At 36.1% G+C, this 22601-nt stretch overlaps 1 protein-coding gene across 3 annotated transcripts in view; it reads left to right on the top strand.

Moving 5' to 3' along the window:
* The first annotated feature begins 2767 nt into the window (after positions 1-2767).
* Positions 2768-22601, top strand: part of XPO1 (exportin 1) — a 34904-nt gene continuing 15070 nt past the window's right edge. The window contains exons 1-4 of one of the 3 annotated variants that reach the window (XM_016129614.2): positions 2768-3536; positions 6874-7005; positions 11620-11721; positions 15210-15282. In XM_016129614.2, coding sequence (XP_015985100.1) covers positions 6880-7005; positions 11620-11721; positions 15210-15282 — 301 coding nt within the window. In that variant the 5' untranslated portion in view covers positions 2768-3536; positions 6874-6879. Of the gene's footprint in view, positions 3537-3974; positions 4374-6873; positions 7006-8265; positions 10113-11619; positions 11722-15209; positions 15283-22601 lie in introns of those variants that run through there. The other 2 variants (XM_016129615.2, XM_016129616.2) reach the window with 2 other exon arrangements.

The following is a 22601-nucleotide window of genomic DNA, read 5'->3' as shown; positions in this document are numbered from 1 at the left end:
AGAGGGAAACTGGAAATAACCTAATTGTCCTCAGTAAGGGAATGGTTGAATCATTTATGGTACTGAGAAGATAAGGAAAGCTATGGGGCTGTTAATAAGGATAAGGTGGACTTAAACTTTCTGACCTGTTAAGCAAAAAGCAAGTCACTGAAAGAAATGTATAGTAAGATGTATGTTGAACAAAACACAAAGTAAATATATTTGTAAATAGAAGATATCTCAAATCATACACACCACGCCTTAATGATGATTATCTCTGGAGTGGAAAAGTAAATAAGGGAGCATATGAAGAGGAACTTTTACTTTTTACTGTAGATAACTTTCTCTATTGTTTGAATTGCTAAGTGATCATGTATTATTTTTTAAATTAAAAATTATTAAAAATTAGAAATACATGACAAGTCATAGAAAGAAATTTATGAGTTCTATTTCTCTTATTTCTGGTGAATGTTATTGTTTTGTGAGACAATATGAATTAGTAGAAAACACAAACATGAGTTCTAATTATTGACTCAACTACTATGGAGTAGTGTGTATCTGCGTGCATGTGTAATGTGCATGTTTGGGGTGTGGAGCAGAGCTAGATCTGCAAAATAACAACTATCTTACAGGGCTGCTGTGAGAATTCAGTGAAATATTGTACAAAAAGGTCTTACCAGTCTGCTAGACAGCAGGCAGGCGCTCAATACAGTTTACTCACATTTCCTTATCCTTATCCCATTCCAAGGTTTGAAATGTTTGATTGCAACAAATAAAGGTAATGAAAAAAGTAGTATAGACATGTCAGACCTGTGTTCTGAATCTGTTCCTGAAAATAGTGATCAAACATAATTATTTGCCCTGTCATTTCTTTTCACACTTCCTAAGTTTATTTTGAATACTCCATTTTAGCTGACTCTAGGCAAAAAACCAATGAGCTAAATATTTCTATCTGATTCACTGTGGTCACACAGATATGAGCTTCTGGGAATAGATTTAAAAATGGGATTGAAAGAGCCTAAAAAAGGAACGACAGCAAATTTAGACCATTTGAACTTTACAATCCAATGTGCTTTATGGATCACACTGCTCCTTCACATCCATTTGATTCTTACATGGATGAGATAGACATAGATAGCCTCTTTAAGTGGGCGAGAAAGAAACGGGGGCCCAAAGAGAGGAAGGGATTGGCTCAAGGTCTGAGCAAAGCCAGGTCTTACATCTAATTTTTATTCCTATTGTTCTGCCATCTAAAAATTCAGCGACCTAATCAAAGAGCTGAAAACGTGGAGGTCAAAAACGTTTTAAAAAACAGGACAACTTGTTTTTCTGGTAATAGAATGTAAGTATTTCAAATGATCAGTGTTTATCACACATATATTACGGTTTGAGATTATTCAGTTAGGCAACGGAAAAAAACCTTAGGTCCGAAAGTCATCCAGTATCATTTTGGTAAATTTAAGTACTATTAGTGGATTTTTCTTTAGGCCGAGGAAGTTTTCTTAAGTGATGTTTTGGTGTTAGCCATTGTCCATTGAGTGAAGAGTTACTGAAGAAAATCGTGTAGATTTAATAAACCATTTATCAACCTCTTGGTGGCAGAATGGACCAAGGAAATTTTGGTGGGATGCTTGCTGTTTCTTTAGCAAAGACAATCAGTAAAGCAAAGAACAATCGGTAAAGCTTAAGGCACTTGGGGACAAACGAGAGTCTACCACGTGAAAGGACACGTGCGTGTGACTTTCACAGAAAATACTATTTGGTGATGAAGGGCAGCTATATGAAAAAAAACCAAGGGTAGGCACAGATCAAAGGCACCTAGTGGGAGGCAGTTGCAATGTTAAACTATAATTTCTTAGTTTTCAGGAAGGGTTGATTGTTAAAGCAGCCGAATTCCAGCCCGGGGAGACACCAAGTTAAAATTTGAAGACTTGCCCAACAACTATCTTTTCCAGGTCGCTGAGATCACAAGGCGCCAAAAGCAAACGCCCCCGCACTTCACCCCAACCTCTTTCACGATTATTTTTCCCCACGACTCCCTGCCTAAGGGCTTTAAAATAGATTAGACACGTCTGGGGCCTACACTTGGCCTCGGTGTGTTCTCTTCGTTTGTCTCCACACACCTCCCCGCCCCGGATTAAAAGAACTGGGTGAGCCCACCCTTTCCGCAACGCAGTCCCCATTCAAGAGGGCAGGTCCTCAACCCGGTGGGCTCACGCCCCGCAGGTTGGCGGGAGCCGGCGGGGGCGGGCCAACGCGGGTCCCGGGAAGCCTAGAGAAGATGCCGCGTACCGCGCGCCGCGCGCCGCGCTCAAACTCGCGCCACCACTAGCTCACGAGCTGCGCCCCACCATCTCCGTCACCAAAGGCGCCCAGCCAATGAGCGGGCCGGAAAGGCCGGGCCTGCAGGCTAAGCGCTCGGAGAGGAAGAAGCAGGGGGAGGAAGCGGGGGGACGGACGGGAAGTCGAGGGCGGGCTGCGTTTGATTGACGGCTCACTCGAACCAATTCTTCGTGCGGCTTCTGAGCGCTCTCGCTGCGGGGCTCAACTATTAGTCCCACCTTCTCCTCCTCCACCCCTCTCCTTGCTCCTCTTCGACCCGCCCCTCTTCCCCTCCCCCACTCTGCGGGCAAATCGCTGCTGGAAAGAGGCGGGGGCCGAAGCGGCGGGCTCGTGTGGAGACTTGAGGCAGGATTGACGGATGGTCTGTCCAATAAGAGGTAGGCTGATGGCGCGGCTGTGGCTGGAACCGACCAATGGACGGGCGGGCTGGGGGCGGAGGCCCAGGTTCCAAACGCTCCGCGGCGCCATGGGCTGAAAACTCAACCGAGATGGAATCTCCCAGTCTGAACCGGTTTCAACCGGTTCCGAGTTTGAGGCACTAGGAGGAGGGGGAGAAGCGGCTGCAGCGGCCGCGGCAGGAGCAGCGGGAGCTACAGCATCAGCAAGAGCAACAGTAGCTACAGCCCCGGCGGCGGTGCCTGTTCCAGTCTTTGCTGCTGCAGTCCGTGCAACCACCCAGAGGGGGAGGGGGGAACCACCAGTCGCTGAGGAGCAGGAGAAGGGGGAAAGTTTAGGCGAGCCGGTGTGGGGGGGGGCCCAGCGCCGGAGCCGCGTGAGAGAGGGAGCCGTATTTGGGTAGGGGGAGTCGGACTGCAACTGGCAGCAGAGCGTCCCCCGACCGTGTGGACTCTACACCCCCTACTCCTGCCGCTCCTGCTGCCGCCTGTGGCTGGAGGGTCCCCCTGGGGCTGAATCTTTGGGACTTGACCCCATTCCCCTCCCCCTTTCCTCACTCCCCAGCCAAGCGGGAGCATTTACTCCTCAGATTAATTCTCCTTTTTTGGGGGGGGCGGGTGGGTGTGTGTCGGGGGGTGGTGTCCCTGAAATAGTAAATTTTGTTGAGGTATTTCTGCCTTTATCCTTTTTTTAATTTCCTTTTTTAAGGTGGGAAAACTGTGAAACCCACCTTGATTTCCTCCCCTCTCCCCTCTCCCCACCTTCCCTCGCCCTAATCCCTCAACAAGGAAGGAAGAAGCAGTTGGTTCAATCTCTGGGTAAGTCGACTGTGTTTTCGGGGCCAGGGGTCGGGCGGCGGCGCGGGCGGGCGGGCGGGAGGAGGCCGGCGTGGGGCGCGGCGGCGGTCGCGAGAGGCGAGCCCGGGAGGCGGTGGCGGGCCCACAGCGGAGCCTGCGATTGAATGGAGCCGCTTCTGCCACTGGGGGATGGAGGCGGGGAGGTGGCCGCTGGAGGGGAGCGCTTGCTGGGTCATTCGCGTGTGCGGGTGGCGGTGGAGGAAGACGAGGAGCGTGATAGTGAAGCAGGGCCGTGGGGCGGGGGGTGGAAGGGCTTCCCCAGTCCAAGGGACTGGAGAGAAGTTGGGGTGATTTCAGGAACATCTCTGTAAATTATTAGGAGTGGAAGTTTCCAGAAATATTTAGTGCAGCAGCATTGAAACGTCCGCCTGCATCACGTGGCCGCTCAGTGGAGAGCTTGGGATCGGGGGAGGGAGGGAGGGGCTGCCGAGTCCCTGCTCCTCCTGCATGAAAACTCAAACGTCTTTCTGGATTTTAGCAGAGTAGGGTTAGAAGTAGGAAAGGCTAGTTGATTTTTTAGGAAGCTGCAAATGAGGTTCCATGCTGTAGTTTGCTTTCGGGGGCTTAAGTGTGTTGTGATCGAATCATTTACTGCTGGTATTGTACGGTGGATGCCCTGATTCGCCTTCATTCCGATGTCTCGAGTTTGGCGTGGGTGGGAGGAAGTGGTGTAGTAGAGGAAGCATTAAAGATTTGTCCAGCCGGGACCTCCTCTGATCACGCAGAGGCCATGCTGCCTGGAGAATGGGGCGGTGAACTTCGGGCGCCTGGTGTTTGCCTCCTCAGAGTATGGGCGGGGTGAGTGCGTGCTCCAGTATGCTATAGTTAGAAGTGCCGCAAATCGGTTCGGGTGGGAAGCGAGGGGAGGGCGGGCCTTAGCGAGGTGTGTTTCTACTGAATGAAGCAAGCGATTGCCCACACACCTAAGTAGCAGTCTGTCTCCTTATAACGACTTTTTCCCCCCCTAACCTGGGTAGTTATCATTAAGCATTAAGCAACGGTTGTGATTTTATTGTTTTTGTATAGGAGCTGGCAGTGTGTAGTTTACTTGCCTATTAAGTTTGAAGTAGCAGTGAAGGCATTTTGGTAGTCACTTGTAGCTCACCACGTTCTGGATAATCCCTTGTATATGCTATCCAGTGAGTGGATTTTAGGAGTGAGTGTCCGGAGGGAAAAAAGCGTTTGCGTTTTCACCCCTCGCTATGGCTGTTTGCTTTGTGCCTGATTGTATATCTTAAGCCTGTAGGACACTGCTGTTAGTGGAAAGAATGTTTTAGAAGCTGTTTTATTTGGGGGACTGAATGTGCTTGGCATTGACCAGAAAGCCGCCATTTCTGTGCTATGTACAGTTCAAGAATAGGTAGCTCGTTTCGAACACTGCCGCTAGTTCTAAGGATGGCAAACTCTTCTGTATTTAGCACAGCTTCTGTTCTAAACCTGATTTTTTGCAAGAATTTAGCTCGAATATCTTTGTGAGGACAGTGTACTTGAAAATGCAACTTTTTATAGTTTATTTTTTGTTTCGACTATTAAATTATAGGTATAGGGCTAAGAGGGGGGAGTTCGTGCAATTTTTAACCCAAAGTCGAAAACTTAATATGTAGATCTTGGTGCTTTATGGATATTGCTTCTCAGCTTCAACTTTAAAAATTGTCTAGCACTTGAAGGGAGGAAATTTATACATTTATTTGGAATGTATTTATTTCCTCTTTTGTAAAAGTGTTTAGATCAAAGATTTTTTTGTGTATGTCAGATATTCAGCATTAAAAACATTTAATAACAGCTATACAAGTTTTTGAAGTCTCAAAAGTTTTACTGTTAGTATTGGATCAGAAGACAAGAGGAGTAAATAAAAATTCTTAAATTCTTAATTTCTCGATTTTTAAATTATGTGTACCTTAACTAGTTCATCTTTTTGACTTCTAATTTGTCATAACTGGTATTATTAAATACGACATTTGGTTTAAAATAGAAATTGCTGCCATTATTAAGAACATTTTTAAACTGCTATAAAATATCCCCAAAATCCTATCATTCTAAATTTGCCCAGACATAGTATAATCAAATTAGCCTCCCATTTCCCAATCCTGGAAGGCTTTTAAGAAGGGAGAGACTCGGAGATGACCATCCAACTTTGTTGGGTCTGAGTACAGTAAATCATGGGTTTTTAACAGGTTTTATGCACGGCTTTCAGAGTGTCCTAGATCTTCTGTAATTGTATACAAAATTATGAGTTTTTTTAAATGTGGCAAAAGCTATCCTGTTGTTTGATTGTAAGGCTTCTTGACCCCCAGAAAGGTTAAGGAGTACTGATTTAGCCAGTCAGATTTGAGTGGCACTGACTTTGAAGAAAAAGCAAAGGAAATTTTTTTATGCTGGGCAACAAAAATGTGAATGTGTGCCAGCATCTTGGAGTGGGATCCTCTTAAGGATAACATTGCATAGGAACCAGTCGATTTCAGCCAGTACATTGTTTGAGGTGAAAAACTCACTTTTCTGTTGTGATAAAATTTGTTTTTATTTGGAAACTAGCAAGCTTTCACACTTACCTTGCCAATGAATACCTGGAAATTAAAAAAAAAAAATCTTGTTTGATGTATTACCATAACTTTCTTCTAGACTATATATATTCAGGGAATTTGTACACATTTTAATCCCCAAATTCATTGAAGGTTAAAGGAAACAAATACAGATGGTGTAATTGAGTGCAGAAACTTGTTTTGTAGAGGTTAGAGGTTAAGGGTACCAAATTTAAGACTTATTCCTGCAAATCATATAGCAAATCACATAGCAAAACTTGTATACCACATTTAAATTTTAGCATCTTCCTAACTTCTTGGCATATTTAAAAATTAAGATAACATTAAATGAGGGAAATTGAGTTTTTACTGAAATAGAAGATACTTACGAAGAGGGGAAATATGCCCATTTGAACTACATCTTTACTTAAAATTTTGAGATCAAGACTTTGACCTATATCAGTTTTTAGAGCCATAAATTTTTAATTAAAGATTCATTTTAAAAAACAGGTTAGGATAACTTGATATAAATGTTAGTAGAAAGAATAGTATGATTTTTCTGGGGCCTAGAAAAGTTGGACCTTAATAACTAAGGTAGTGATGGAATAGCTCAGTACCTTCAGCTTGTATTTGCTTTTACTATCTCAGTGTTTAGCTAAAGCCTTTAAATTACTTGTGAAAATATTTGTGTGAACATGGTTGAAATAAAGTAAGGAGTAGAAAGTAATTGATAATATAAAACTTCATAGACACCTTAAATTTTTTTTCTGTATTTTCAGTAATCTATGCCAGCAATTATGACAATGTTAGCAGACCATGCAGCTCGCCAGCTGCTCGATTTCAGCCAAAAACTGGATATCAACCTTTTAGACAATGTAGTGAATTGCTTATACCATGGAGAAGGAGCCCAGGTAAAGTAGCTGTTTGTTCAATACTATAACATCGCATTGTAATGAAGTTGTTGGGTTATGAGTATAATTTTAAATTCTCAAGTTTCTAAAACATATTCCTTAGTTTATTTTGCAATTATTAACTAATGAGAAATGATCTGGAGAAAGAAACTGCATTGTATTTTGACCTGGTTAGAGTGGGATATTTCGGGATGTTCTTATACTTGTTCTGTTCTTAAAACTTTACCCCATTTGGTAAAAGAGCCCATGTATTGTTTTGTAGATATTAAAAGTTGTACGTATAATATATATATGATATAGCGTGTATATAGTTAACATATTTGGAGTTAATATGATTCTTCTATCTTTGAAACATTTAAACTACAGAAGTACTTCACAGATGTGTTTTAAAAATTAACAATATCCACATTATTTGAATTTTAGCACTTTTAAAAGTGGTATTATTAATGTAGAGAATTATCTCACATAATCCATGTTTCATCGTTAAGGTTTGGGCGTTTTTTTGTTTGTTTTTTTTTGTTGTTGTTGTTTCGTTTTAACACCCAATGGAAAGATAGAAGAGACAGGAATGTTTTGTAAATTTTGAAAATTTGAGTTACAAGAAACTGGGAACCCTTGAATCTTTACTTTGTGGAGTTAATCACGTGTAATGTTAAATGAGTAAAAGTTTCTATTGGATGAAAACTTAAGAAGTTTTCAAGGAAAAAGGACCATGAAAGTCGTATGAATAGGAAAAAATTAGTAATTTTGTAAACCTGTTAGTCCAGTTTTATACTCCTAGTGGCTGTCGATGAGTGTTCTTGTCTCCAAAAGCATTCCTGAAAATTATTCCATCTTTATTACATATATCATGTAGTTGCTTCCTTTTTGCTGTGCATTCAACATGGAGTTTTAAACTTCATTTCATTCTAACATGAATGTATGGAAAGCAGCTGCTTTTAGAAGAAAGTATGGAAGTTAGGTTGAAATGCATAAAGTAAAGTTGGGTGCAACCTCAGATATATTAGAAGCACAAATCTGTAGCCATTAGGAAAACGGGTATTTAGTTGTCTCACATCATTCAGTTACTACTGCTGTTTAATCTTTGTCCTCTTTTAACCAGGTTCACAGCATTTATAAGTATTATTTTTACTTATAGACACATATTTTTTTTTAGGCAATGCAACCCTTGGTTGACCTCACAGATTGCAGGGACCTCGTCAGTTTACAATCCCTTATTTATTTTTACTTACTTACTTACTTACTTATTTTTACACCCGCAGCATCTGGTCTTCCTAGGTGATCTCCCACCCATGTACTAACCAGGCCCAACCCTGCTTAGCTTCCCAGATCAGATGGTATTGGGCTTTTTCAGAGTGACATGGCCATAGACTCTAAGTATTATGAATATACGAAGAGACCAGTGTTCTAAGCTTATAACTGAGAAATAGCAGTAATTTTTATCATGAAAAGTAAATTGTAATGTATCAGTATCGAGATTTAATAATTTGTTTAAAATTTTACTTTCTGACAAAAAGTAGATTTAGAAAAGTATTGATACTGTCTGTTTATAAAGGCAGAATTAACCTTTCCGAGAGAATTTTATGTCTTGATGTCTCATTAGACAAATCAACTGCATAAAGATCATCAGTAAACCGGTATCATAATATAGGTAAAGAAACAGGCTTAGAGCTTAAAGTCAGTTAAGACCCTCTTTTTCTAAAGCATCATGTCTTTAAATTTCTAGTTCAGTCTATTTTTCATAACCACTTCTTTGAAGGGGGTCTTACTTTGAATAAAAAGTAGAAAGCTTAGTGGAAAACATGCTTTTAGTGTTAGATGTCTTAATTTTATTTCAGTAAGTTTTCTGGTCAGAGTGTCTCATCTAAAAAGTGTCACTAGCCTTGCAAAAGATTGGTGGATTAGTGATGAGGTTTGTAAAGCACATGTTATGGTGCCCGGTACTTGGAAGGAATTCTTTTCAAAGAGTACTTTTGGAAGTATAATGAAGATTTAGCATATGATGTAAACTTATTTTTTAAAAATAGTTTGTTTTTTTACTGGCCTCATAAAATATGTGAAAAAATGGCAACTAGAAATTATACTAACAAAACTTTTAAAATCAGCTGTAAATAGCCTGACTTTTTAAAAAGGAATATGTAACTTAGGGGACAAAGTTATTAGATGGATGGCCTTTTCATCTATAGACAGAACTTTTACCTAGGTGGGGAATATAGTAGGATATTTAGGACTCTAACATTTGGACTGTCTACTATTAACAAGCATTTTTCTGTTGGTAGCCAAGGAGGCAGCCAGGGAAAAAAGATATGGGAGAGTTGGGTGTTTAATGTGTTAAGTATCTTGAACTCTTAATTTATTGCTTAGCAACTAGAATACTTTCACTATTCAGTTAGTAACAGGGAGATGCCAGATTTTCCCCCTCTTTAGATTCCTTTTGTGTCTTTTTTAACCTCTCCTGGAGTTTTAAGTTAATAAAAGAATATTATGTAAGGATAGTGGGATTGGAGCAAAATAAAGACACTGGGATGCAAATGCCAGAAGTAATGTTAGAGAGTAAACTTATGAATACAAAGACAACTGGAAGGAGAGAACATAACATGACAGATTGAAATGAATGATAATGTGGGAAGTATTCACTTATGTGTGGAATGCTCATCACTTGAAAGATCTAAGTAAGAGTAATATCTTGACCAGATAACTTTTACTAGGCATGGATTTATATATATATTCATTCTATCCCCTTGAGAGTTGTTACTGTTTTATGAGCAAATCTTTGTTGAGTTAGAAATAAATATCTAATTAGATATTCTCAAGGAGAAAATCAAAAGGTTAAAATGTGCTTTGGCCCTAGATAACCCACATCACTATTTATTCTTCTTGCCTTTTGTCAGTTATTATATAACTCAATTATAGCCCCTTAAGCTATTAGTCCCTTAATGAAATGGAATTAAAAATAAATAACTGTGTGTGTTTATAAAATTGTATTTTACAAGCTTACACTCTAGCTTTAACCCCAGACCCACAGGTGAAACCCAGGCAACTGATTTTTCTTCTATATTCAATGATGCTTCTGGTGTTGTTAGGGCACAGAAACACTAACTTAGTGGGTATGTATTTCTCATATGTTTTCTTTAAAACACTAAGCAGTATATGTTGCTGGTTTAATTAATAGGAAAAATTATGAATGTGATATTATAACTGCTACCTGAGAAAAATAATTCTTAATATCAAAGCCAAAATAGGAATATGATTTTTTCCCCCGTGATTTGGAATAAAAGCCAAGTTAGAGATAGGGGTGTCTATGTCAGAGATGGTTGAGAGAATGATTCTCTTCCCTCTTTTTGATTTTTCTTATTTATAACCATAGACTAATGTACTTGATCCAAGGATTTAATTCTAACAGAAGAGTTACTGACAAATTTTAAAAAACCAAACTTTTGGCTTACAACATGTGATAGAAAAAGGTAAAAGATAATTAGAGAGAAACTAGTTGGGCAACAAAACAGCTTTATAAGGGCAAAAAAGATGAAGCTGTTGCTTCTTGAAAAAATAACAGTAAAATTAACAGTCTTTGGTAAAATGTTCATATCATGAAAAACTAATGGTTAAAAAAAAACTAGATAAGTAATGTCAAGATGGCTAGATCTTTAAAACTGCCCCTTTTCAGTCATACCTCAGTAAAGCTGTGAGGGGGGTGAAAACTCAGAGCAAATTGCAGAAGGATTTCTACATAGTATACTATTTATATAAAATTTAGTAATTACACAACTATTTATGAAATCCATGCACATGGCTCTGAAAATAAAGACAAGACCAAATTCATAAAAGTGATTATATCCAGAGAAGGAACAAGAGAAAGAAATGGCACTGGAAAAAGTTATAAAAGGGGAATTCCATAAGTTTTAAATCTTTAAAAGAAAAAAGATTCAAGTACCAAGTACAACAAAATGCTGACATTAACATTTGTTAATTTTAGATGTTGGCTACATAGGTTTAATATTTCCGTGTTTACATTTAAAAAGAAACAGTTTTCAAAATAAGCTAGGATTTAATACAGGAAATCAGAGGACATTCCGAGAATGGGGGAAAAGGTATGTTTATAATTTTGAGACCATTTTAGAAAGGTCTAAGAGTCTTAAAGTTCTGTATGTATCTACAGGTATTTGAGTCTTATATCTAGTCTATATTTGTCTTCCCATGAGATAATGTTTTTTATAAATTTTGTTAAAGATATCTTGGTGACTCTTACAAAGCAAAGTATACTTTACCTAATTGATCTAAGTAGATGAATTTTTCTTTTGCTTTTGGTTGATTATTAAGTGCTGAGAACTCATGTCAGAGTAGATCTTTGTCAGCATTGGTTGTTTCAGTTCAGTTTTGAGAATACCAAATAAAGTAAATTACCAAAAAAAAGTTACTTTGTTTCAAGAAAATATTCCCATTTTTATTTGAAGTGTAAGAGTGATAATAGTTTTATTTCTATAAAGACTTTCTGGAGTATTTCTGAGTGTTATTTAGAATCACTATCCTGTTAGGATTTGTGTCTTGCTCGATATCATTTTAATGATTCAAAAGAACAAGTGAGCTTAAAATTCTTCTTGTATAATATTTTAGCAAAGAATGGCTCAAGAAGTACTGACACATTTAAAGGAGCATCCTGATGCGTGGACAAGAGTTGACACGATTTTGGAATTTTCACAGAATATGAACACGAAAGTAAGCAAGTGGTGGTTTTAAAATCCATTATTTCTTCCTTTCTTCCAGTCATAAACTTTGAGGAAGGTATCTCATTTTTAGTATTAACATTTGTTATCTCAAATCACTTAATATTGTTAACTTATTTCAAAATTTAGACTTAAACATAGAATTAATTCTTGCAATTAGTCCTAAAAATTATGAATGAAGTTTTGTAATCAGGACTAGTATGCAAGGTGGCTTTTTTTTTTTTTGTCTTTGTTTGTTTGGGTTTTTTTAATTTGTTTTTTAAGAGTTTGTATACAGATCTAAGTAGCATAAATTCTGAATGTTATTCAGATATGAAAAATAACATCAGAGGAATTATTTGGGGCAGGTAATCAATATAATACAGCCTAGGCACCTCCAACACCAAGTTAGTTGTATGGGCAGTGTAAAACCCTGCTACTCTGTGGTACCAATGCTTTTAATGGGACAGCACTCAGTTTTTATTTACAATTGAAAATGTTATAATTTGAGTCCTTTTTTTCTTAAGTTTGAACAGAAGGGTTGATCAAAATGTGTTTTGACTGTTTTAGGCTTGATGATTCACACTTCTCTTTAAACTGCCTTAAAAGTAATAAAATAACATGCGTGGCATTCTGTTTAATACACACAAGGTTTCCACTTAACTATACATTGTGTTAAAACAGAAAATAGCCATGCTCACATCTGTTTCGTAAATCAGACTGTGTTAATTAACAGTTTAAAAATATTAATTAGTTTTGACATCTTGTAAATTTTAGGGCAAAAATATAGTCCAGAACTTCCTCAAAGTGCTAACCTTAAGTAACATAATAGTGTTTGCCTGTTTGCTTGCCTGGTAAATTTTGCTTTTTATACTGACAGACATTACTAATGTTTAAGTTGATTTATCAACAGTATTTTTAAAAACTCAAATTTGTCTTGTGAAAAATGAGATGATTAGAGGAACAGAAAGAAAGCAACAGGTAAAGAATTCTTCAATTTACATAAATTACCAATGATTTGGTGCTAAATTTATGCACTATGACATTTGGCTTTTGTGCAATCATTTTTTTTTTCTTTAAAGATGTTAACACTACCTGATATTAATCATAATGTTCCATTATGTTGATTGCTTGTAATAGGAAGAAAAGGGGTGTCTTCCTGTGCAACTGACACAGCTAGGCTTTGACGGCAGGCCTCCACAAGGTCTACCCTTTTGATTCCCTTTAACTGAATTCTGTTCATCAATTGTTTTTGTTTCATGGGCGGTGGGAGGGGAAAGGGGAATTCAATGCATAAAATGAGTATTTCTAAGGGCTCAGTAGAAATTTCTACCATAGGGATCATTTCATGCATTTATTTTTTCATTTAGTCTTTGCTGTTATCTGTCCCTCATCTTCATAACTCAGCAGTGGATTTCTCAAGTCCTGAAATGTAAAGCAGAAATGTAATTCTTTAGAATACTGTTTGCATTATTTATGGCTATTTCCAAAGTAGTCATTTATCATTGGCCTTCCTTCACCCTTTGGCTCTCACTTCAGATTTTTGAATCAAAATACCCATTTTCAAAGAAATGTGAATTCTCTTCATGTGTAGTCTTTACTGTGTAGGAGAGATTGGGTTCTAGGGTTTTATGATGGTGATCTATGTATTCTTTTGACCTAACTTGTAAAATAGCTTTTACTGGGCTTCTTGCCTCAGCCCCCTTGGCAGAAAAACGAAAATATGAATTGTCCCTCCTGCAAGTTTTGCTACCGTTTTACAGTTGAAAAAAAAGACCAGAGGTTAGTAAGTAGGTAATTTAGGTAAGAGTGTCAAACATGAATGAATAAATAAATGTAAGAGTAAAGGAAGGGGGGAAATATCCTTCAATTAAAAAGTATAAGCTGAAAAACATTTTCTGAATAGTTCTTACTGGTATATTTAATGCATACTTGTTTTATAATTTTTTTAGTCTTTTTAATTAGTCGAGAATTAGCAAGAGGATGTGTAGTCCAAAGTACATTGTTTTGATTTGCTAAAACTTCCGACAGTCTGATTTTATGTGTATGAAATTAAAGTTTTTAGGGTAGTATGTTTTTTTAAGTTAATGTAGAATTTCATTCCATCGGAAACTTCCATTTTTGTTTTTATTTACATTTTTCTGAGACCTAGAACTATAGAGAAGTATAAACAGGATAGAAAGCTTCACTATTTACTGCTGATTATGAAACTCTTTAATGGCATCAAATTTGTATTTTCAGAATCTGCTTTGGCCTTGTTTTTATTTTGGAAGTCTTTTAAAGGAATGTTCTGCAAATGTAGGATTTGAGTTGAAATGGCAAAATTTTCCTGAAAGTATAAAATGTTAAAATGAAAGAAAACAGCAAAAACATTTACCGTTTGAGCACAATGTAGTTTGGGACAGTCTATATTGTGCTTTGGATAAAATGAGCATTCACATGATCCCTTTGGTTGAAATACTAATGCTCCTATTTTATTGTGTGATGACTAACCATTTTAAAGATGAACTCTTATTCTCAGCCAAAACTTGCAATCTGAGGTTATATGTCTGTATACGAGTTTACCTTTCAGGTATTGTAGCTGATTCTTCCCTAAATCAACCAATTGAAACACACCACAACATATTTGTCCTTTTTCTTCCTCCTGTCTATCCACACTAATTAGTCATGGTAATAATTTTGAGTGTTAATTCCTGTAGCATTATATATATTGTTGTAAACATTGTTGATTATTTAGAGTGGGTAGTTAGCAGGAGGGACAAAATGGCTTGAAAGTGGTATATGTATTTATTAACTTTCTTACTTTTTTAGTTACAACTCTTATAGTAGGAAGGAATACCTGAAAGGTAGATACAGATTGCAACATGCATTTGTGTATTATTTTGACTGTGCACAAAAGTTTATCTTTAAATTAGTAGAAATAGCAACTGTAAGGGTGGGGTGAAATTTTAAAATTAAACCCGTGGGCTGTCTTGCTGCTCCTTAAGTAACACACCAGTGATGTTTGTAAACACTTTATAGAAAGTATCTGTGACCATACTTTAATGCTTGGCTAAGAGCTTACAACTCCTAGAGGATGGTAGGAAGCTTGAGAGCATCCAAGCTGCTAAATTCTTAGGAGCCTGGTCGTGTTAAAGTACGTGAGCCTTTATGACTATGAGCAGTCATTTATGCTGTGAATTCATATCTGGCTGCTTCTTTTCCTTCTACAGATAAGCCCATTTGGCTGCTAAAGGGCTTTTTATTTGGTTTTTCTTCCTGGTGTGAGCATGTATAAACAGCAGGACATTAAATAGAGTAGTAAACAATAAAATGAGGAAAATGCATGAAAACTCAGTATATGGGTGAATAGATCCTTGTTTAATATATGTAATTAAACTTGGTAGCATAATGTTTTTGAAACTTTAGACGTAAATGTGTGAATGTCTGTCCATTTGTGAATCCTGAAAGTTGCCAGTCTTACAGCAGTATATTCACATGCTTCTGTTCTCCAATTTTCAGTATTATGGACTACAAATTTTGGAAAATGTGATAAAAACAAGGTGGAAGATTCTTCCAAGGAACCAGTGTGAAGGTAGGAAAGAAAGTGTTTTAAGGAATTGTAAATTCAGAATTTCATTCCCGGCTTTGTTATTATAGTTGAGTATTTGGGTGGTGGGTGTATTGAATCTAGTAGTTGATTATGCTCTAATGGAGATTACTGATTCCATCATGTGGCAAGGCAGGGTGTTTTTTAGGTTCTTTTTGGGGAAGGCGACTAGACTGGTCAAACTTTTTACAGTAAGTATTGTGAAAAATATCAGCTCATAGGTAATTGTGAACCATATCTGAAGTGAATGAAATTTGAATATGTGCTCTTGAACATTGTTTTAAGCTCACCAGACAGTAACTGGCAAGTAATGAACATGTAACACATGGAATAATACACCAATTTAAACGAGCGAAGGAAAAAACAACAACAAAATTTAAAAGTCACAGGCCCTTTTGAAATTTTGGGTATACCTTATAAGATATTGACATCTAAAATGAGGAAAGATCAGAAAATGAAGATGTGCTGATGCCTGGTATTAACTTTTCCCTTTGTACTGGTAAATATAGTCATAATTTTAAAACCTGGGACAAGGTTAGTCTCTTAAGAGTTCAGCTACTTTCGTTTTTCACGTACTGCTTTTATTACCTGATATGTGTCACTTTTTTATTTCCGAAAAATATAAAAGGGGTCTGGGGGATATACTGCTTTTGGTGGCGTTTTCTTCTATTCACATTTGTTCCCTTTTCTTTGACTATTGATCTTTAAAATGTTTTTCACCTGTTTTCTCATGTTATCTTTACGGTGGGATAGTCCTGGATTTACTCAGCTAGTCTGATTTAATCTAAACATCTTTCTAGCATGTTTGAAGGTGAATGAGACAAGTCTTAATGGCAACATTCTTAATGTACTATAAACCAAAGATAAAGAACGATAGTGCAGGAGGAAGTAATGCTTTCTGTTTCTTTAAATATTTTATTTGGGGTTGAAACCATTTTAGATCATGTTCTGTGACCTTCTCAGAAACTCATAATTTTGACTGTGACGTGGAAATAGATCCTTCATATGTCTTCATTGCTCTTTAGGAAACTTCAGTGCAGTCCTTATTTATACTTCTGTGTGGTTTGAGCCTCAAAGTACTCTGGCCTTGGCTTACCATACCAAAATAAAAGGTGTTTTCTTTTTAACTGCAGTACCATTTTACTATAGTGTAATTTAAATCCCTCTATTGTTTCTAAACACCTAGACCTCTGCTTATTAACATGTAAGGATTATACTAGATGATGATCTATGACCTTTTCCAGCTTTGAAATGAAGCAGTATAAAATTATACTAGTTTATCAAAATCATTGTTGTATTTGTTACTGAGAGAATTAGAGGCTAAAGGTCTTCCCCAGGATTTGACATTTTTAGTTTACTACATGAATGGGAGTGGTATAGTTTGTTTTTTGTCATAAAGTCATAAGAATTCCCATATATTAATATGTGAGTATCCAATATACAGTATTCTAGGGGGTATGAGACTGTTTACTTTTGAAAGTCTGTGGTGATGGATGGTGATGATTCTGCCTGGCTTGAGAATTCTGTTTAATTCATATGTTCTTATTTGGTTTTGGTGAAATAACTTCTTTATAGTTATTTAAAAAACACCTATTAAAATCGCCTACTCCCTGCATTTCCCTTCAACTCTAGTGTTAAGGTTAGTGGGGTGTAAACTTCTCAAAGTTCCTGAAGTTACTTTGTCACCCACATATGGTTGTAATTACATGGAGGAGTGTGGTGCAACCTCTAGTGTCTTTCAGAGGCTTATTGTTGGAAGAGCATGCATAATGGCTCCCAGAAAATGTCAGTGAACCTTAGATTTAGATATGCAACAGCAACTTTGCATGATGGATTTATTAATTCTTGTTTTTAAGATAATTGACCTCATTTGTAAAATGGAAAATAAATTCAATGCTATATTAATTTTAGAATTCTTTTTAACATTGTCAATCTTGGGGAGTTTCTCCCAATCTTAAGATTTTGTATTTCAAGGAAATATAGTAACATTACCAAACATTAATTTTCCCTCATCCTTAAGTAACTTTGGTATTGGAAATGAATCAGTATAACCCCCCAAATACTGTGTACATTCCTTTTGTTTATAATTGCCATGTCTTTTAAAGTTGTCATCACCAATTATTACTGTTTGTCCAACTTCCTTAGCATATATATTTATTTACCTGGAGCAGATACTGCTTTGTACAAAGTACTGTTAAGTATTAAAAGTATATGTCCTTACATCTAAGTGCTATGTGTATAAAAATGGAACATGTATGTAAAAATAATATATGAGCATTAAATACATATATATAATGAGTGCTACAGAGGCTAAAAGAAGGGAATGATGCTCAGGTTGGGCCCTATAGAAAAGCTTGTTCATACAAATGCTTATAGTATTTTAAAGAAAACAAGTTTGGCTGCACAAACATCAGCCAAAATAAATTGCCTACTTTTTTTTTTTTTTTTTCAATTTAACAATTCTTTTATTTGATCTCAGGTTCTTGTCCACAAGCTTATGTTAATTTTCACATGTTCTTTTAGGGTAATGAAAATTTAAATTTAGGCCTCTTGTGCAAAGTACTTTGTCAGGAGAGCCCCTAACAATTGTGGACTGGGTTAAATAGATGCCTCATGTGAAGTAGACTAGTTTCCAAATAGCGTATTTACTATTCACACACACATACAACACACACTAGGACTGTCATTGGTGTTGAATATCTTATCTTGGCTGCATATCAGCTTTCATTGTCCAGGTAAATCCCTCCCTTTTTAAAAATAATTTTTGTATTTGGTTTAGAAAATTTCAAACCATAAAGATTCCTTTATTGCTCCTTGGGGGGGCGGGAGGAGACCATCTCTGAAAGTATCTGTATTTTTAAATTTAAAACATAAGTTCATGTTTTAATCTGTTGGGGCATATCCTTATGATCATTTCATAAAATAGATATGAATTTGCTGACATTGAAAAAGAAATGGCGAATTAATGAAGTAAATATTCCAAAGTGATGGAGTCATAATTGGACATTTTGGAAGTTTGGTTGCTTCAAGATAGTTGGACAATTAAAGTTTCTGAGTTGTAGAGTTCTGTGTTCAATTTAGGGAGATGACAGCAAAGCTCATTACCCATGAGGTTTTATACAGTGTTTCCTTTGGAATGAGGCACGTGGTAAATTTATATATGATACTGCATTAAATTACTTAACCTCTTTGAGTCTTGATTGTCTTGCAAGGTTATTGGAATACGACATAAGAAGTGTAATGTGTGTAATGTGCTTCTAGGTGATAAGTATAAACGAACACAGAATGTGTGTTGCCAGTTTCTTTTTCCACAAAAATATCTCCATTTCTTTCCATTTCACCAAATAACTATATTCTAGTCTCAAGTAAACCTGAAAAAAAAATTCTGCAATAGTTCCCTAACTGGACTCTTTAATACTCACTTTTGTGTGTTCCTTATATTAGAGTCACCACAACGGATTTGGCATATTTTAAAAACAGAATTAATAAGGTCACTCCCAAGCTTAAAATGTCTCATTGAAGATCACATGTTTAATATGTTTGTTGCCTTTAAGCAATGCTGGCTTTAAATTTTGTTTCATTTATTTATTTATTTATTTTTAAGTTTTATGGAGGTATATTTGGCATACATAATAAACTACATACGTTAAAGGGTACAATTTGATAAGTTTTGGCTTAGGCATATGCCCATAAAATTATCTCTATAATCAAAAACTTCATTTTTATGATTACCTTCCCCTCCCACCCCTCAATCTGCTGTCACCCAGTTGTTTAGCTAAGAGTAGAATGGCTGAATCATGGTAAGCTGTATGTTTAACTGCCCATCCAACTGTTTTGTTTTCCAAAATAGTTGTATTATTTCATGTTCTCATTAGCAGTATATAAATATGCTTCACATCTTCACTGATGCTCAGTATGGTCAGTGCTTCTCATTCTGGGCATTATAGTGTGTATAATGGCTTCTCGAGTTTAATTTGCATTTTTCTAATGACTAATGCTGTTGAGCATTCTTTCACATCGTTGATATTTTTACTCCCTAATGAACACAGATGGTAGTTGTTTCCTTTGTTAATAATTATGAAAAGAAAAATTTAAGTTCGAGGGCTCTTAAGCCCTTGTGTATAAAGCAAATTATTAAGAAATTCCTTCCCCCCCTCCCCCGGAATGCAATATATGAAATATTTTCAGTCTTATCTCATATCTGACAGGTGTTCCTACTTGTATATTTTTGCCAGTTTTACAGCATAATGGGTTAATAAAAGGAAGATGATTAATATTGATTATATATTTTATATCTTAAAAAAGAAGGCAGTGTTTTCAGAATGTTTCTAGTTCGGTAAGAATGTTTCTAATTCAGAAAGTAATTTCCTACCCCTTCTGGTTAAGGTAACACTTTGGTCTCTTTCAAAGTTTCCCAATTGTATTGGTCTTCCATAAGAGGTTGTTACTTGAGACTTGATAATACCTAATACGTAGCTTGCATGCACATATTCGTAGGAAATTTACAGACTGACTTTATTCAAAGAGGGTGGATTTTAATAAAATTGATATTTTTGTTATAAGGAAAATTAATTTTTTAATAAAATTGTGATAAAATGCATATAACTACCATTTTAAGTGTATAGTCGGTAACTACATTGACAATATTGTTAACCATTATCACTACATCTTCAGAATTTTTTCATCATCATATTGAAACTACTCATTAAACATTAGCACTATTATGCACTATCTGCAGTTTCTGCTAACCACTATTCTACTTTCTGTCTCTGAATTTGCCTATTCTGGGTAACACACATGCATTCATGCCATATTTATTTCTGTGGTTTATTTCACTTGGCATGTTTCCAGAGTTCATCTGTGTTGTGGCATGTATCAAAATTTCATTCTTTTTAAAGGCCAAATAATAATTCCATTATATATTATGTAGACACGCACTACATTTTATCCATTTATTTATAGATGGAAATTTGGGCTGTTTTCACCTTTTGGCTGTTTAAATGATGCTATAAACTTAAATGTTTAATTTCTGCATATCTTTTAGAGTTCAGTATCAATTTGAGGCCATAACCCCTTTTCAAAATGGGGAATGTTCTTGTAGATCCATTCCTCTTAAAAATACTAAACATTAGGCAATATTTTAGTCTGATTCTAGCCTTGGTTAAGATCCTTCCAATTACTAGTTAGTTACTAGTTAGTCATTTTTATACTAGCATATGTTGTTTTGAAGAAATTACACATGACTGGTTTTCTTTTAAAAAATAATACGTTTTAATAAATAATTTGAGGGTTTAGTTTTAAAACTTTGGAGGTGAATTTTTTCTTACTGCGAATAGGAATGGGGGCCTATAAATATAAAAATAAGAATGCTAAATCATCATATGAATTCTTTGAAAAATGTGATGACATAGTAAGTATATAAGAACAAAATTGAACTTGTCAAAGACATAAAACTTATGAGAACTTGTCAGTGAAATGTTCTTGATTGTTTTTGAAATACATATCAAAGTACCTGATTCTCAAGGAAAAATTTAAGAGGAGTACTATAAGAAATTTGTTTTACATAAATGTCATGTATGCGACCGATGGACACTAATTCATTTGGCACAAAGAATAACACTGGGAATGTGCCATTTTCTGTCAAATCTTAGGTGATTTTTCGGTCAGATCGCAAGCAGAGCTTTTTCTGCTGCTTATTTGGCATTTCTATCTGGATATGCATAAAGGACACTTTTGCTTTTTTTAAGATGCAGTTCACAAAACGCTATTCTTGATTGAGCACCTGCTTTTAAATTTTGGAGGGGGATAAATCACAGGAAGGAATTGGGGAAGGAGTTAAGGTACTTGATTAAATAAGCTCTGGTACCTAACAGTGGGAGATTCTAGACAGACATTAAAAGGGCAGCAGTATTTATCAAAAAGGTGTTACATATATAGTTTCAATCTTTTGCGAAGGGATAGAAGTTAAGATCTTGGTAGAATGATACTAAATTGAAACTTTGTTGTCTGTGGGACCTTCCAGTTTTTTGACTGCTTGCTTTTGTCTTATTTTCATCTTTTACCCTTTATCTACAGTGAATTTTAGCAGCCTCTGAAGAGGGCAAAGATAATTAATGATAATTAATCAGTAACGGAAGTTGAAGGATCTGTTTGATCCTGTTTTGTATTCCTTGAGGCTGAGAAAAACCTCCAAACCAAATAATCCAACTAGACAGCAGCAGTAGTTTTAGACATTGTCTACTGCTTATGACAGATTTAGAAAAAAAGCTACAGAATTTCTTATTATAACATTGTATTATCAGTCATTTAATCAGAATAAGCTGTATTTTTATTTTTAAGACTTGTGTTGCCTGGATTAAGTTTCAGAGGGATACTTTTTATATTTTTTTAGAATTGCCCTTTATTTTGGGGGCCTCAATGACAGTAATTTTGTGTAAAGAACAGGAAGTTTCATTGGTGCCAGAATTGTTTTGATTAGATGTAATGGGTATTAAGGGCACATGAGATTGTTGTGTGGGTTATCCTAAATGGTATGATTTAGTGCTACATTTAAATTAAATTTGATTCCCCTAATTGTTTGATTTTAAAACATTGCCTTATTTAAAAACTAGGCCTGATTTTATTTTGTGTGTCCACAAAGCCTTGTAATGTTTAGAATAGAAATGTTGCCCAAAAAAGTATAGAATGCATTTACACCTTTCAGTTTATCCTAATACTAACTTAAACATAATAAAATAATCAAAACCCAAAAGTTATTGGTTCAGTACTATTAACTATGGGCCCTAATTCAGATTTCACAAGTTTTTCTCTCTTACGTCCTCTTTCTGTTCTGTAAATCATTTAATTTTTCATTAAGTCTCTTAGACAGTTCTTGATTCCTACTTGATATGCCTTTGGCACTTGAGTTCTGGTCAGATAATTTATATAGTGTATTTTAATTTAGATTATTTCCTCATGATTAGAATGAATTTCACTTTTTTTTTTTTTTTTTTTTTTTTTTTAGCAAGATTTACAAGTAATGTTGTCTCCTCAGTTCACCAAACCTGGGGGTCCATATAGCAATATGTTTAACTGTTCGCTTGTTAACCTTTATCAATTGGTTATGTTGTTGCCTGCTCGCTTTTTATTTACAAAATTATTATTTTTCACTTTGAAAGTGATACGTATCAAGAACTTGGGGGAATGTTTTAAGACCGCAGATATCCCATTTCTCCTGAAGACTTGTCCATTCATTTTAGTGTTCAATGGTGGGTCTTGTCTAGAAGTTAGTACTGTTTTTGCCTAATGAATTGACTTTTAGAAAT

The sequence above is a fragment of the Rousettus aegyptiacus genome, unplaced genomic scaffold, assembly GCF_014176215.1.
Source record: "Rousettus aegyptiacus isolate mRouAeg1 unplaced genomic scaffold, mRouAeg1.p scaffold_m13_p_7, whole genome shotgun sequence".
NCBI lineage: Eukaryota > Metazoa > Chordata > Mammalia > Chiroptera > Pteropodidae > Rousettus > Rousettus aegyptiacus.
The sequence above is the reverse complement of the archived record's forward strand: the minus strand, read 5'-3'. Positions and strand labels throughout refer to the sequence as shown.